This window comes from Gallinula chloropus (genome assembly GCF_964237585.1).
Source record: "Gallinula chloropus genome assembly, chromosome: 25".
NCBI lineage: Eukaryota > Metazoa > Chordata > Aves > Gruiformes > Rallidae > Gallinula > Gallinula chloropus.
In genome coordinates this window covers 2,784,225-2,796,098 of record NC_140110.1, presented here as the reverse complement: position 1 = coordinate 2,796,098, position 11,874 = coordinate 2,784,225, and the positions used below count along the sequence as shown (strand labels likewise).

Here is an 11,874-nt window from a genome sequence, read left to right as displayed (position 1 = left end):
TTGTTTCAGCTGCTTTTTCCTCATCATGGGGAAGACTCCTCACAGGCTCTCCTTGCTCCAGCATTGGGTCCCACCCACAGGAGACATTCTTCTATGACTCCCTCCAACATGAGTCCTTCCCACATAGCTTCAGATCAGCACCAACTGCTCCAGGGTGGGTCACTTTAATGGGGTGCCATCCTTCAACAACAGACTGCCCCAGCGTGGGTCCTCCACAGTCCTGCCAGCAAACCTGCTCCAGCACAGGCTTCCTATGAGGTCACAGCCTCCTTCAGGTGTCTGCACCTGCCTGAGCACGGTGACGTCTGCAGGCTGCACAAAGAATCTGTTCCATGTCATCCAGCATGGGCTGAGGGGGAACAGCCTCATTCACCATGGTCTTCTGCATGGGTTGCAAGGGAATCTCTGCAATGAGGTTTGGAGGACCTTCTCCCCCTTCTTCACCAACCTTGTCTGCAAAGTTTCTTGCACTTTCTCGCTCTTTTCTCTGGCAGCAAAAAGCAGCAGATAATTTTTAATTTCTTACTAAATATACTGTCACAGCAAATATATTTTCACTCCCCCTCTGCCAAGGCAATGCTGCTGACCTGAAATCCCACAGATCCTCAAGCTATCCTGCTCAGCTGCCTACCTCAGGGAAATAGTGGTCATTCTGGTCAGTGTCTGTTTAGTTGTGGGGTGTTTTGTGTTCATTGTGGTGTCCTATGTGGAGATCTTCAGGGCTGTTCTGAGGATCCCCTCGCAGCAGGGATGGTACAAAGCCTTTTCCACCTGCCTTCCTTACATGGGAGTAGACTCCTTCTTTGGCAGCATTGACATGTTTGCCTACCTGAAGCCCCTCTCAATCTCCTCCCTATTTACAGATTCACAGATTCTCAAAATTGCTGGGGTTGGAAGGGGCCTCCAGAGATCATCAATTCCAAGCCCCCCTTCAAAAGCAGGATCCCTTGGACAGGTCGGACAGGTCGGCATCCAGATGGGTCTTGAATATCTCCGGAGAAGGAGACTCTACTACCCTCTCAGCAGACTGTCCCAGGGCTGTATCATCTTTACTTTGAAAATTTCTTCTGCATTTTGGTTTGGAACTTCCTATGCTCAAACTTGGAGCCATTGGCCTCTGTCCAATCTCCACAGACCACTTAACCTGGTAGAGGTATTTCTTTACATGGTGGTTCCGCAAGCAGTGAACCCCCTCATCTACAGCATGAGGAACCAGGAGCTCAAGGATGCCATGTGGAAACTGATGACTGGATGTTTCTAAGCAGCAACCAACTGATCATCTTCTTCATTGTATTGCTGGCCCTGATGATTCAATGGAATGTAATCACGGTGAATATATTGATGGAGATGTAGCTAGGAGACAATTAATACAACTTTAATCTAAGAATTTTCATGTTTTTAAGAATAGATTTGTTTTGGATTTTAGTAGGTGTGGTTTTGCCCCAGCTGAGAACCGAGCACCACACAGTCGCTTGTTCTTTAAAAGGGAGTGTGGAAGAAGAAACAGTTTGAGGGGCGAGGGGGGGAGGGGGAAGAGGATGGAAAAGGAAAAAAAAAACAAAACCAAGGAAACAAAACCCTGTGTGTTGGGGTAAGGATAGTTTACTAGAATAGCAGAAAGAGAGATATAACAAAGATACCAGGACTTTGTAGAAATATATATGTAACTGGTGATGCACAATGCAGTTTGTCATTGGACCACACAACCCAGGCATGCAGCCCAGAGCTGTCCTGAAAACAGGACCATCCCCAATACTGCACGTCCTGGAGCTGCCTTCTCCTCCTCCCACCAGCCCCCTTTTTGTGCTGAGCATGGTGTTATTGGCATGGAATACAGCCTTTGGCCAGGTCAGGTCACCTGTCCTGGCTGTGTCCCCTTCCTTCTCCTTGGTAGGGAAATAGGAACATCTGAATAGTCCTTGATTGCTTGGTAACAACCAGAAACATCAGGGTGTTATCAGCACTTCTCCAATCCCAACTCCCAAACACAGCATTCCATCCACTATTAGAAAAGAAATTAACTCCATCCCAACCAAAATAAGCACTCTGCCATAATTTCCCTGTCGAAGGGGCTGGTTGGGGAGGGGTGGTCATGACACGGTGCAGCACTCTGTTATTTTTGTGTATGTAAGGTACTCTCTGTGCTATACCTGGGTGTGAGTGCAATATGGGCTGTTTTTGTTCCCCTTTTATGGTGCTTTTGTCTCTAAACTGTCCTTATCCCAGCCCGCAGAGGCTCTGTCTGTTTCTCCTCCGCGAGTGAGAGAACCGCATGTGATGCTCAGCCATTGTTTGGGGCTGAACCACCACAGTATCCAAGCCACAAGCAGTGAGCTTCTCTAGGAAAAGGTGGTGGGACTCTGTGTCCAAGGCCTTGCTAAAGTCAAGGTAGACAACATCCAGAGCCCTTCCCTTCTCCAAGAAGCAGGTCACTCTGTTACAGAGGGAGATCCGGTTGGTTAAACAGAAACCCTTATGAAGCCAAGCTGACTGGGCCTGATCAGCTGGGGGTTCTTCATGAACTGGATAATGCTGCTCTGGATGATCTGCTCCATCAGCTTCTCTGGGACTGAAGTCAAACTGTCAGGCCTGTAAATTCCCAGATCATCCTTCTGTCCCTTCTTATATAGGGGGTTACAGTGACTGATCCAGTCAGCCAGGACTGATGGAAAGTGGCTTGGTGAACCCCCCTTGCATCTCTTTCAGTACCCTTGGCTGCATCCCATTCAGCCCCACAGATCTGTGCACACCTCTGTGGTGAACCAGTACCATCTCGTCCTGGACTGAGGGGGGCTCATTCTCCTCCCTGTCCCTGTCTCCTAGCTCAGAGAATTGGATTCTCTCTGTACAACTGCTTCTATTACTGAAGACAGTGGCAAAGATTTCATTAAGCACCTCAGCCTTGTTGTTCTTGCCTGAGTGTTATGCACCCCACACTGACCAAGGAAGAGCCCTGAGCAATGACTGAGGGGCAGGACCTGTCTTTCCTGGGCTGGGGGGCAGGGCGTGGCCTTTCTGCTTCATCAAACCAACCCAGGGCTTGCTCAGCATCTCAGCTGCTTGTACATTGCCTTTGCCTACCAGACAACATGGCCTCCAATTACCTGTTCTAACGAGTCCCTGGGGAGGCTCAGCCAGCAATGGCTCTCAGCGGGACTCATTAATACTTCAGGGTACTTTGGCTTCTGCTTTTGGCATGGAGTTTCTTCTGTAATTTCCTCTCAGTACCTGAGCTTCAAGGACTCAGCACCAAATGCACCCCAGAGGTAATTAAAAATAAAAAAGCAAGCCCTAATGAGTTATGTCTCTTTGTGTAATTATCTTCAAGTCTTCAAGAGTTGTACAGATCATTGAAGCTGTTTCAAAGGGAGCTCAGAGTAAAATTGATTTCTTTTTAAGGGTGTAGGTTATTATTTTCACTGTCGAGGAGAGGTGACAACCTCTGACTGAGATTGATCCAGGGTGCCTCCTAAGGAGGTCTGGACTGGTCCAAAAAAGGGTCCCTTGAGGCAGTGGGGACAACCTTGCTGCACATCTCCACAAGCCCACCATGACTCCCACCAGCCAACTGGGACTTGCATCCCTTGTCCTTACATCAGGTCTCTCTCTGCACTCCACAGTGGGGCATTACAGCCCCTCTGTACCAGCTCCCCTGCTTTCCTTAGAGAACTGGCTGCACACAGGCAGCACACAGGGAGTTATTTTCCCACCAACAGAAGAAACTTGACAAGATTCACCATTAAATTCAACACTCCTCACTCTATGCCAAGTGCAATCTGCCAACAGTGAGACTCACCTTCCACAAAGCTTAACCCTGTGAGAAATGTTCTAGTAAGGAAGTGAAATCACCACAACTCAAGAGCTGGCTAAAGACAGAATGAGTCAGACAACTGCCAGAAAGGCAAGGGTTTAACACCCTGAAACTCAGAGCAGCAGCTGGATGGTTGGGAGGTGTCTGAAAGGTCCAAGGGGAAGGGGAAGGAAAATCTAGAGAGCAACCAGAAGCACTGGTGTGCAGATCCACTGTTGGAACTATGATTTCAGACACGGACAATTGACTTTAGGGGAGATTAAATGCCCAGCTGTCCTGTTTCTGGTCAGGCAAGAGTTAACCTCCCCAAGCAAACAGCAGATGTGAGCTAAGTTACCAGAGGTGACCTGAGTTAGCACAGGTGAGCTGAGTTAGTCCAGGCTGTTTTCCACACCACCTGACATCTCTCTCCCATAAAAGGGGCTGGTTGGGGAGGGGCATGCATGATTTCCTTAAGGGCAGTCTGAGTGTGGCTGGGGCATTTGGTTGATCCTTGCATTGTGCAGTACCTTGTGATCCTTTGGTCAATAAAGTACTCTCTGTTATCACTGGATGTGAGTGTAGTTTGTGATGTGCTGTTATCATTTTTTCACTGTGATTTTATCAGTAAACTTTCTTCCTCCAAACTCAAAGTGGGTCTGCCAGTTTCTCCTCCAGGAGTGAGCATTATAACCTGACCCATGTACATGAGTGAGCTGGGAGAAATGAGAAAAGATTTCAGCTGCCTTCCAGGGGAGCACATCATCACCTGGCTACTCTGATGCTGGGACAATGGGGCACGTAGCCTGGAATTAGAAGGCAGGGAGGCCAAGCAGCTGGGATCCCTTTTCAGAAAAGGAGCCTTTAACAAGGTGATTGGAAAAAGTCTCAAGCCCTCAGGGTCTGGAGGCCACTTCTGTCAAGTGTGGGGGAAAGGTACCCGTTCAGTGAAGATGTCATGTGTTGGCCAGGCAAGTGCATGACCACAGAGCAGAGTTTGCAGTATTTGAGGGGATTAGCCATGTGAGAGATGAATTGCTATGATCCTGATGATCTGCAGCTACCCACCAATCCTGATGAAGTCCAATGTTCTTCACCCATGTGGTGTAAGTCTGTGTGGAGTGCACCAGCATCATATGCCAACTGCCTGGCAATAATGGATTGGGGAAAGGAAGAAGCACCAACAGTGACTGAGGAGCCTGGCCAACTCCATCTATTTAAAGAAAGTCTTTGTTCCTCCCTTGTCTCAGCTGTGGATAAGTTGTCTTGAGAGGTCTGGCAACTCAAAGAGGATATGTCCTACTGCCCACCTGGGCAGACAACAATTTCACCCATCTGAAGCAGGCCTTCCCCTTTCCAGAGAAAAATCCCACACTACGAGGCATCCTGTGGTTCTCTCTGCATGACCGTGGCAAAGACATGAGGAGGTGATCATCAGAAGCCCACCTGTTGCAGTTTTGTGAGGCTGTGCTGCTGAGATGGTTTCTTTAAGCAGCAGTTGGAGTTTTCTGCCAGTCAGAACTATAAACAATGAGCAATTCAAGGCCAAAGTCGTGGCCGAGAGACAGTCGAGCGCCTCTGAGAATCACATAGAGGAGAAAACAACCCAGAAGCAGCTGCATTTTGCCAGTAGAGGAGGGAGGGAGAAGATGTAACAAGCTGTGCAGATGCAGGGCAGGGGAGGAGGTGCCCCAGGTTACAGAGAGAAAGATGCCCCTTCAGCCCCTGGAGAAACCCATGGAAAAGGCTGAGACCCCACCTGCAGCCCGTGGAGGGGCTCCACGCTGGATGGAGCAGGTGGAGACATACAGGAGATGCTGTGACCCTACGTTGGAAGAAGCCCCTGCCAGCACTCGCAGCCATGAGGAGAATCAGAGAGGCAGAGATGAGTGAGAGAGAGATTTGCACTGGAACAGGTTTGCTGGGGGAGGCTTGGAACCCTGTGGAGGGATTGAGAGACACTGTGATTTATGACTGCACCCATAGCAGTGACCCACACCAGGGCAGCTGATGAATAAAGCCCTGGGGAAAGGATTCATGTTGGAGAAGTTCATGGAGGACCGTCTCCTGTCGGTGAGATCCCATGGTGCAGCAGGGGGAGGGTGTGGAATGAATGCTTCCCCCACACACCCCGGCCAAGAAGGAAACCAACTTGCAAGGGACAGACTGAACCCCCCCATCTCCCAGTCCCTGCCTCCCTGTGCTGTGAGCAGGGGGAAGAAGGGAGCAAGATCATGGCTAAAGGGAAGTCTGCTTAGAATAGAGGGGTGGGGGGAAGGTGCTTCCGAGAACCCCATCTTCCCCAGTCCCTGCCCCCCCTGTGCTGTGAACAGGGGGGAAGAAGGGAGCAAAATCCTGACCAAAGTCTGCTAAGAAGGGAGTGGTGGGGGGAAAGTGTTTTAAGATCTGGGTGCGTTTGTTTTAAGATCTGGTCACACTCCCAAATCCGGTTTTTTTCTTCACTGTTTTTTGCAGTTGTAGTGTAATAAAGTAGAGTAGCTTCTCTCTTCTTCATTTTGTGTTGAGTCTGTTTTGCCCACGTCGATGACAGAGTGATCTCTCCCTGTCCTTATTTGACTCCTGAGCCTCTTAATACATATTTTCTCCCTGTCCAACAAAGAAGGGGAGTAATAGACTGACTTCGGTGGGCATCTGGCCTCCAGCCAGGGCTAAACCACGACAACATTAATAACAGAAGGAGGGCCAGGGAGGGAGGATCTCCCACCTTTACTGAAAGTGGGGGGAACCATTGTGATGAAAGATGAAGAAAAAAGGTTGATGTACTTAATCCCTTCTTTGCCTCAGTCTTCAGCAGTAAAACCAGTTGTCTCCTGATACACAGATCTCTGATTGGAAAGGTGGGGATGGGAAGCAGACCAAAGCTCCCATAATCCCAGGGTAATTCATAAGTGACATGCTCAACTGCTTAGATCTGCACAAGTCAATAGTTCCAGATGGGATACACCTGAGGGCGCTGAGGGAGCTGGCAGAAGTGCTTGCCAAGAATCTTTCCCTTATTTACCAGCTTTCAAGGATGAGCAGGGTGGTTCCACCTGACTGGAAGCTGGCACATGTGACACCCATCTACAGGAATGGCCAGAAGAATGTCAGGGGGAACTACAGGCCTGTCAACCTGACCTCGGTGCTGGGGAAGGTGATGGAACAAATCATCATGCAGCACATGCAGGACACTCAGGCAATCAGGCCCACTCAGCATGGGTTTAGGAAAGGCAGATGGTGCTTGAAGAAGCTGATCTTCTTCTATGACAAGGTGACCTGCTCACTGGATGAGGGGAAGACTATGGATGTGGTCTACATAGTTAAGCCTTCATCACTGTCTCCACAGCATCCTCCTGGAGAAATCTGAGCACCTTACCAGGGAGACATAATGCAAAGAGAGCACAGCTTTTTGTTAAGGAATGTCTGCATCACACAAGCCTGAGAGATACTGGGTTAGGAATGGGATAAATGTGAACCATGTTAGTATAGAAGAGATTCCCTGGAAGCCCCTGGTGAAGGCCATGGTCAGTAAGGTTGTTCCCCCACCTCCCATTCTGGATGATATGGAACACTGATTCTACCTGCATCCTGTAGACATCTCCACGCTCAAGCATGTGGAGACACCTGAAGGAGGCTGTGACCTTCTAGGAAGCCTGTGCTGGAGCAGATTTGCTGGCAGGGCTGTGGAGGACCCACGCTGGGGCAGTCTGTTGCTGAAGGACGTCACCCGATTAAAGAGACCCACCCTGGAGCAGTTGGTGCTGATCTGAAGCCATGTGGGAAGGACTCATGTTGGAGGGGTTCATGGAGGACTGTCTCCCATGGGTGGGACCCAATGCTGGAGCAAGGGGAGACTGTGAGGAGTCCTACCATGAAGAGGAAGGAGCATCAGAGACAATGTGTGATGAACTGACCCCAATCCCCATTCCCATTCCCCACCCCTATGCTGCTCAGTTGGAGGAAAGTGAGGAGTAATGAGTGAAGTGGACCCTGACAAAAATAGGGAGGGATGTGTGTGTGTGTTTTAAAATTTGGTTCTTTTCCTTTTTCCTCATTGCTCTACTCCCTTTGGATTGGGTAATAAATTAGATGGGTTTCTTGAGAGTAACTCAGGAGAGTGACCGCTGCATGATCTCTCCCTGTATTTAACCTGACCCTTTGTTACATCTTCTCTCCCCTATTCAGGTGAGGAGGGACGGTGATAGAGCAGCTTTAGTCAGCACCTGGGTGAAACCACCACACATTCAAAAAGAGGTTGAAGAGGAAGAATAAGTACATGGGGGTGTGGGGTCAATGGTCATAGGCTACAGTAATGATCATGAAACTCTTGCCCAGGAGAAGAGCCGGGTAGATGCCCAGGAAGAGCCAGAAGTGCAGGAGCTGCAGCTCCCGTGTGTCTGCAAAGGCCAGGAGGAGGAACTGGCTGATGGAGCTGCTGTTGGACATCTGCTGCCTCTGGGTACGGGAAAGTGTTGCAGAAGTAAAAGACAGAAGTCAGGAGAGATTTATATAGAAGGAAAATTAAAATGCTTCATTTGTGTCACAAACTCCTAGGTATGTATGAGGAGCTGAAGCCTCTTCCATGGGCCAGAGCTGTGTTCCCTTCCAGCACCAGGTCTGCAAAGCAAGGATGACGGGTCTGGAATGACTGGCCTGACTCCCTTCTTTTCACAGGGGACAAGAGTTGCCTCCCTGTCCCTGCCTGGGGGTCCTGTTTCATGGGGAGACAAGGAAAGGTGATTGTCCTGCCCAGCTCTGCTTTGATCAGGAGAAAGGATTCTGATGGACAGAAGGATTTCTCCCCAGCTGAGGGAGGGAACGTCAGAGAGGACTTCAGTATCTTTCCAAGTTGGTTCCTTGGAGCTCCAGGGACACCTTGCAGGAGCCTGTGGGGAATGGAGTATGTGATGTATTCACCTGCTCCTTTGCTGTGAGCTGGGCTGGGCTCCTGGGACAGTGGGAGATCATGAAACATTACAGCACTGCAGAGAGACAGCTCTGCTTAGGAGCAGCTCCTCTGCCAAGCACACAGGGCTGGGGACACTGCCTGTAGGCATCAAGGGGAGACCAGAGAGGGTGAGAGAGCTGACAGATGCTGAGAGCTCACTGGAGGAGAAATCTCCACAGCACTCTGCCTGGTATGTCTGTGGGTGCAGGGCAATGCAGGTTCTGTTCCTGGAGGGATCTCCTAAAGCTGGGACATGGGGCAGTGTGTGGGGTCTGTCAGGAGGACAGGTTCTCTCTAGGACCAGAAAGTGCTGCCTGGAAGGGATGCCCTTCTGCCCCATCAGAGGGACAGGGCAGGACAGCTGTCTTCTCCTGGGCATGGCTGCAGAGGTGTGAAGCAGTGTGTGCATCCAGGGGTGCTCAGGGCTGTCCTTGTGAGCAGGGTCCCTGCGCCCCAGGGGCTATTTGCTGCAGCAGAGATGCTTCTACTGCCAGGGTCAACACTGAGCCTGGCTCATGGGCTTCAAACCACAGACAGCAGCTCTGGGTGGGAGGAGAGACCCAGGGAAGGTCCTTCTGTTGTAAGAAAAATCTGCATGGGTCAGCTTTGCTCCCAGCTCCAGATGATCCTTGAGAAATTCTACAGGGACTTTGAAGAACAATATCAAGGAAGCATTTTCCTGTCGACAGAGTCTTTGCTTTGACTTTTCCTCTCCTGTGGGCTGTACTGACTGCGGTAGATGAGAGCTTATTTCCCCACTCAAGAATAGAAAATGAAAACTCATTACACGTTCGAGAGCTGCCTGAGCCCTGCACACACAGAGGTTCCCTGGGGCAGTGCCCTGATGCCAGGAGGGGTCTGCAGAGCAGAGCTGAGCACAGGGCAGGTTGGATGAGGTCTGTGAGCACAGAGCATGTGGTGACATGGACAGAGAGAAGCAGCTGCAGGGACAGCTCCAGGCAGCAGAGACATTGTCAGGGATGGAGAAGGAGCTGCTTCCAGCAATTCCATGGCAGAAGAGATTTGGTGCCTCCCTGACATCCCCTGCAATGCAGACACTTTCCCAACGTGACCCCCTGGTTTCTGCCAGCCAGCACAAACTCTACAACCTGAGTTCCAGTATCTCAGGCTGAGTCTTCTCTTGGCAGACCAATCTCCAGTAAGGAGAAACCCCTGAGTGCCTTTCTGTCTGTGACTGTCTTTCCAGCCTTGGCTGGAGCATTTCTCGCTGTTTCAATTTCTGTCCTTGCTGCCTTTGTCCCACTGTTACCTGGGGCTCTGGGCATGTCCAATGCTGGGGATGACACTGAGTTGACCCTCAATTCAGGACGTCCATCTATAGCTACAAAGCTTTGCTCTGCTATCAGGTGAAATTGGAGTGACAGTGCTGAAAAGCTCATTCCTATCCACAGGGGATTTAGTCTGAGATCACACCATCCTTCTATTTACTGACTGCTGCCAGGCAGGACTGAGTTCTTGAGAGCCACAGCTGACTCTCCTCCCAGCAGTGGCACACTCAAGCCAGCACAAAGCAAAGCTCCCAACGGGGACCTGCCAAAAGTCCTTCTGAATACAGAGAGTCAAAGTGAATTAGAAAAGTTTTTCCTCAAAGAAAAGTTCCCTAATTTCTCTCTGCCTTTTCTTCCTTGGACAGCTCTCCCCACTTGATGGCAGCAGATGTCCAACAGCAGCTCCATCAGCCAGTTCCTCCTCCTGGCCTTTGCAGACACACGGGAGCTGCAGCTCCTGCACTTCTGCCTCTTCATGGACATCTACCTGGCTGCCCTAATAATCAATGGCCTCATCATCATCACCATAGCCTGTGACCACCGCCTCCACACCCCCATGTACTTCTTCCTCCTCAACCTCTCTGTTCTTGACCTTGGCTGCATCTCCACCACTGTTCCCAAATCCATGGCCAATTCCTTGTGGGACACCAGGGCCATTTCCTACACAGGATGTGTGGCTCAACTCTTTTTCTTTGCATTTTTGATCACAACAGAGTACTTTCTTCTCACTGTCATGGCCTATGACCGCTACGTTGCCATCTGCCACCCCCTGCACTACGGGACCCTCCTGGGCAGCAGAGCTTGTGTCCACATGGCAGCAGCTGCCTGGGGCAGTGGGTTTTTCACTGCTGTGCTGCACACAGCCAATACATTTTCACTGCCCCTCTGCCATGGCAATGCTGTGGACCAGTTCTTCTGTGAAATCCCCCAGATCCTCAAGCTCTCCTGCTCAGATACCTACCTCAGGGAAATGGGACTCATTGTGGTCAGTTTTTGTTTGGGTTTTGGATTTTTTTTGTTCATTGTGGTGTCCTATGTGCAGATCTTCAGGGCTGTGCTGAGGATCCCCTCGCAGCAGGGACGGCACAAAGCCTTTTCCACCTGCCTCCCTCACCTGGCCGTGGTCTCCCTGTTTATTATCACTGACGTGTTTGCCTACCTGAAGCCCCCCTCCATCTCCTCCCTAATTCTGGACCTGGTATTGGCATTTCTTTACTCAGTGTTTCCACCAGCTGTGAACCCCGTCATCTACAGCATGAGGAACCAGGAGCTCAAGGATTCCATCTGGAAACTGATAACTGGATGTTTCTCAGAAACAACCAGCTGATCATCTTCTTCTGTGTTGATAAGTAATCTTTACATATATATAAATAAAAATGTTCTGGGTAAGAATCTCCTCTGAAAGCTGACCTCCTTCACACGCTGCTTGGCCGTAGCAGGCAGCTGAGGAGAGAGATTTCATGGTTATTAAACTGCATCATGTTTACACTGCTGTTTGTTGTCATAGAAATCTGTCTGTGCCTGTGAGCACAGATGATGCCAGGAAAAGTGTTGGGAGTCTCAAGAGGCCAGCAAGGGAACTGCTGGGCTTGGGGAAGAGCAAGGTTCTCCAGACAGGGTTGAATCTCCAGACACTGCTTTTCCTGCCTGTCCAGATACCCATCACAGAATGCTGCTGTCACTTCTTCTATCAACTGAGTCATGACAGAAAATACCCGTGACTGAAAGAAGGTTCTTCATGAAAATTCCTTTGAAATCTTCATCAATAAGGACCTAATTAAAATCCAAGTAATTATAGAAGTATTGATCTTTTTAATGAAAGTGACTGGAAGAGCCATGCTTGTAAG

General features: G+C 49.9%; 1 protein-coding gene across 1 annotated transcript; it reads left to right on the top strand.

Moving 5' to 3' along the window:
• Nucleotides 1-10,415: 10,415 nt before the first annotated feature.
• Nucleotides 10,416-11,354, top strand: LOC311200830 (olfactory receptor 14A16-like; the record flags this gene model as incomplete). The annotated part of the gene is made up of 1 exon (XM_084275135.1): nucleotides 10,416-11,354. The coding sequence occupies one exon, from the start codon at nucleotides 10,416-10,418 to the stop codon at nucleotides 11,352-11,354; it is 939 nt and encodes a 312-aa protein (XP_084131261.1).
• Nucleotides 11,355-11,874: the final 520 nt, after the last annotated feature.